The sequence below is a fragment of the Fonsecaea monophora genome (assembly GCF_001642475.1).
Source record: "Fonsecaea monophora strain CBS 269.37 chromosome Unknown Scaff135, whole genome shotgun sequence".
NCBI classification, from domain to species: domain Eukaryota; kingdom Fungi; phylum Ascomycota; class Eurotiomycetes; order Chaetothyriales; family Herpotrichiellaceae; genus Fonsecaea; species Fonsecaea monophora.
This window is the reverse complement of record NW_019174066.1, coordinates 67,475-71,814: the sequence shown is the minus strand read 5'-3', so window position 1 is coordinate 71,814 and position 4,340 is coordinate 67,475. Positions and strand designations below refer to the sequence as shown.

The following is a 4,340-nucleotide window of genomic DNA, read 5'->3' as shown; positions in this document are numbered from 1 at the left end:
AAATCGGAGGAGCCTGGTTGCACTAGCTGCCATGTTCTGGCGGATATTTGATACAGTAAGCTTGTCATGGAAGCAGTCAATGTGGAACAACGAATGCTTAACATCGTTCAAGCGCTCTGAGTGCCGATATTGTCCCTCAGTCTTGGGTTATCTTCCACCTGTCAGGACGCGCGCTCTGGATTGCCATTGCGAAGGTCAGCATGGCGTTGCGAGGAGGAAATGACTCAGAGGAGGTTGAACAGTGAGGTTCATGTTACGGATCCAATAACCGTAGATCGTGGCACCAGTGGAAGTAATAAATCGGAGGTCACCAGAAGTCCAAGATTGTCTCTCGGTGCGGGGAGCAGCGCCAAAGGCACTTGGGCAGTTGTAAATGGTGACATCCCAAGAATAATTCACTACCTAATGTTACCTCTCCCATCCTCCCCTCACAGCAACATCCCAGTAATACATCCCTCGTCACAACTGCAATCATGTCTGTCAATGGTGCAACGCCCAAAGGGAAATACCCTGCCAAAGCACACTGTCGGCGCGTGGCTCAATACCTCATCGACGCAGGTTTCTCACGGCATGGAGTCCTGTACCTCGAGGCTCAAAAGACCCGCATGGTGGAAGACGACGACCAAGCCATGCACTTCCGTCAGCGGCGATATTTCTTCTACCTCTCCGGTTGCAAACTGCCTGACGCCTACCTCACATACAACATCCCGCAAGACATCCTCACCCTCTTCATCCCCCCGATCGACCCGGACAGCGTGATCTGGAGTGGCTTGCCCGAGTCCAAAGAGGAGGCCCTGGAGAAATACGACGTTGACGACGTCCTCTACACAAATGAAGTTAATGCTGCGTTGGCAGCCTACGGCCCTTCCAAGGCTGCTACCGTTTACGCCATCCCCGAGCAAGTCTCCGAGCACATCACATTCCTGCCCTTCAAGGCCGTCGAATTCTCATGCCTCAAGGAAGCCATTGACGAATGCCGCGTCGTCAAAGATAGCTATGAGGTTGCACTTATCCGCAAAGCAAACGAGATATCCACACTGGGACACATTGAAGCCGCCAAGGCGGTGCTCACGGCAACAAATGAGCAAGAACTCTACGGGGCGTTTGTTGGGACATGCATCTCAAACGGCGCACATGAGCTGGCGTACCACTCCATCTGTGCCAGTGGCACGAGCTGCTCCACCCTACATTACGTCCGCAACGACCAACCCTTGCGGGACCGCTTGAACATTCTGCTCGACGCGGGCGCAGAATATGATTGCTACTGTGCGGATATCACACGCACATTTCCAATCTCTGGCAAATTCACGCCGGAATCTCAGACGATATACAACATCGTGGATGAGATGCAATCGTCGTGCTTTAAGATGCTGCACGCAAATGTGCGGTGGGAAGACGTGCACGTGAACGCCCATCGAGTCGCGATCAAAGGGCTCAAAGCTGCCGGTATCCTCGTGGGCAGCGAGGAGGAGATTTTTGACAAGCGCATCAGCGTTGCGTTCATGCCTCACGGCCTCGGACACTATTTGGGGATGGATACGCACGATACGGGCGGACACGCCAACTACGATGACCCAGACCAGATGTTCAAGTACCTCCGTGTCCGGGGTGAGGTGCCCGCTGGCGCTGTCATCACGGTCGAACCGGGCATCTACTTTTGCAATTTCATCCTCGACCCCGTGTTAGAGGACCCGGACTTGAGTCAGTACATTGACAAGAACGTCCTGGAGAAGTACTGGACTGTCGGAGGCGTGCGGATCGAGGATGATGTGCATATCCTGGAAGACGGCTACGAGAATCTGACGAAGACGCCAAAATTATAATGACTACCGGGAAGTGTGCGTTCCGGAGCTGGCCTCCTTCTATGGGCATGACCTGACGACTTGAGCTTTGACGAAAGCATGACTACAGTGAGGGTATGCTCGTGAAGACCTGTATTATGGGTATCTTAGCAGGAGCGGCTACGGTCAAGGGTAAACAGATCATGGCGCTGTGGTATCGCCAGATACAGAAACTAAGAGAATCCATCATCATCATCATCATCATCATCATCATCATCATTCACAATTTACAAGTGTTGCTGCTTGACTCCCGCCTTTGGTCGTTACACTACTTCATCCAACCCCCTCTTTTTTCGCCTACACCTACATCATACTTTCTGGCAACCAGACTTGACCCGAACCCTTTGCCTCAAACCGTACCCATAAGTCATGATGCGTCTCACAACCCCTTCCCGCCAAAAGCAAGGAAAACAGCTCGAATCCCAAGCTCCATGTGCCATTAGAACTGCGCCACGCCGCACCGCGCCGCGCTGCGCAATCCCTGCTCAATCCTTCCAGGTAATGACCTTTGTCCTGACCCACTCCTCCAGGCCGGGGATGCCGTTGAAGCGACCGAAGCCGCTCTTCTTGACGCCGCCGTGCGGCAGGGCGGGTTCGTCGTGGATGCTCATGCTGTTGATGTGGACGGCGCCAGTCTCGAGCTGGCGGGCCAGCCGGAGGCCGCGGCGGAGGTCCTCAGTGAAGACGGCGCTGGTGAGGCCGTACTCGGTGTCGTTTGCCAGCCGGAGGGCCTCGTCGTCGTCGCGCACCACGTACAGCGCCACGGTCGGCCCGAACGACTCGGTGTGGTAGATGTCCATCTTGGGGTTGACGTTCTCAATCACCACGGGCCGCATGCGCGTCGACGATGCCTCGTTGTGCTGCGGGTCGCCGTACACCGTCTTCGCACCCTTGGACAGCGCGTCTTCTAGCAGCTTCTTGTTCTTCAACACGGGCGCCGCCGTCACGAGTTGCGGCACGCCCATCCCGTCGGGCGACTCGGCGAAGACGTGGTCCATCGTCTGCTTGAGCGCCTCGCGGAACTGGTCGGCCACCTTCTCGTGCACGATGATCCGCTCCGTGGCCATGCAGATCTGACCCGCGTGGAGGAAGGCACCCAGCGCGCACTGCAGCGCCGCGGTCGAGATGTTGGCGTCTTCGCAGACGATCGACGGTGCCTTGCCGCCTAGTTCCATGACCGTCGGCTTTAGGTACTTGCCAGCTTGGGAGGCGATGATGGCCCCGACGCCCGTCGAGCCGGTAAAGTTGATCTTCTTGATGGCTGGGTGAGCAATTAGCGCCGAAGTCACCTTTGCTGCGTCAGCGGGTCGGTGGTAGATGGTATTCAGGCAGCCCGCGGGCAGGCCTGCCGCGTGGAGAATGGAGGCGATGGCCCAATAGGTCGCGGGGGCCGCTTCAGGACCCTTGAGGATGACTGTGTTGCCCCTGGTGCGAGTTGTCTCGTGTTAGCCGCTACCTCCAAACTTAGTCCAATGGTGACGGAAAGGAACAATGGTGGAATACGGGACGTTCATGATCTCCTGTGACACCAGCGCTGAAACTTACATGGCAAGGGGTTGCAAACACGCACGGAGACCCAGGACATTGGGTGCGTTCCACGGAGCAATGCCTAGAATCACACCATACGGTTCTTTGACCAGGATGGCATTACCGCCCTCTTCGGCGACGACTGGCATGGCCGAGGTCGAGGCGATTTGGATGAGGCCCGCAACACTCTTGCAAGCTTCGTAGGCCAGGTTGTGCTCAAAGGCGAACATGGACTCGGCCGCGCCTGTCTCGGTGTAGCTGTAATGCTTCAACTCGTCTCGTCTCTTCTTGAACTCCTCGGCCGCCCTGAGAAAGATGTCTCTCCGGAAGTTTGGCTTCGTCTTGGACCACGTTGTGAAAGCCTTTTCAGCCGCCGCGATGGCCCTTTGGACATCCTCTTCGTCGGCCGAGGAGCATTTGTAAAGTGTCTTCTGGTCGAGTGGGGAGATGACGTCGAATGTCGAGGAGAGCTTGACTTCTTCTCCGTCCAGCCACAGGGGGATAGTTGACGAGGCATCAAAGGCGGGAGCTGGCGCGTGTGCGCCGTTGGTACCGTTGCTTGTCATTCTGAGAGAGAGGGTTGCAGTCGATGACGAGGGATTGACGACTGATTTCTGATGTTCCTGTCTAGTGACGAAGAGGCACCGTAAGCCAGAAAAACCAGCGCCAGGTTTTATAAAATTCAGGGAGCTGAACAACTCCGGCATATAGACTAGGCACATAAGCCCATCGGATATAGCACCTTCCCAGCCTAGTAGATCTACTAGGTATCAAGGTATGTACAAGATATAAAATCAACGCGGAACGGTCCCGTGGGGAGTGAAAGCGGGGAAATGAAACACGAGGGGCCTGATGAGTCCTGAATAAGGGCGGGAGCCGCAACGCGGGGCAGCCCTAACTGGGAAATAGGCGTCTCCGGTGGTCATCGAGGGGCGTTTCAGGACACGCAAAGGGCAGGTTCTAAGCGGATAG

The 4,340-nt window shown here is 55.9% G+C and overlaps 2 protein-coding genes across 2 annotated transcripts; one reads left to right on the top strand and one right to left on the bottom strand.

Annotated features, from left to right (window-relative positions):
* Window positions 1–473: 473 nt before the first annotated feature.
* AYO21_10906 (hypothetical protein) lies at window positions 474–1,823 on the top strand (the record flags this gene model as incomplete). The annotated part of the gene is made up of 1 exon (XM_022660812.1): window positions 474–1,823. One exon carries the CDS (start codon window positions 474–476, stop codon window positions 1,821–1,823), a length of 1,350 nt encoding a protein of 449 aa, XP_022506907.1.
* A 503-nt stretch (window positions 1,824–2,326) lies between these two features.
* Window positions 2,327–3,934, bottom strand: AYO21_10905 (hypothetical protein; the record flags this gene model as incomplete). Its single annotated transcript, XM_022660811.1, has 2 exons — window positions 2,327–3,266; window positions 3,387–3,934. The coding sequence occupies 2 exons, from the start codon at window positions 3,932–3,934 to the stop codon at window positions 2,327–2,329; spliced, it is 1,488 nt and encodes a 495-aa protein (XP_022506906.1).
* Window positions 3,935–4,340: the final 406 nt, after the last annotated feature.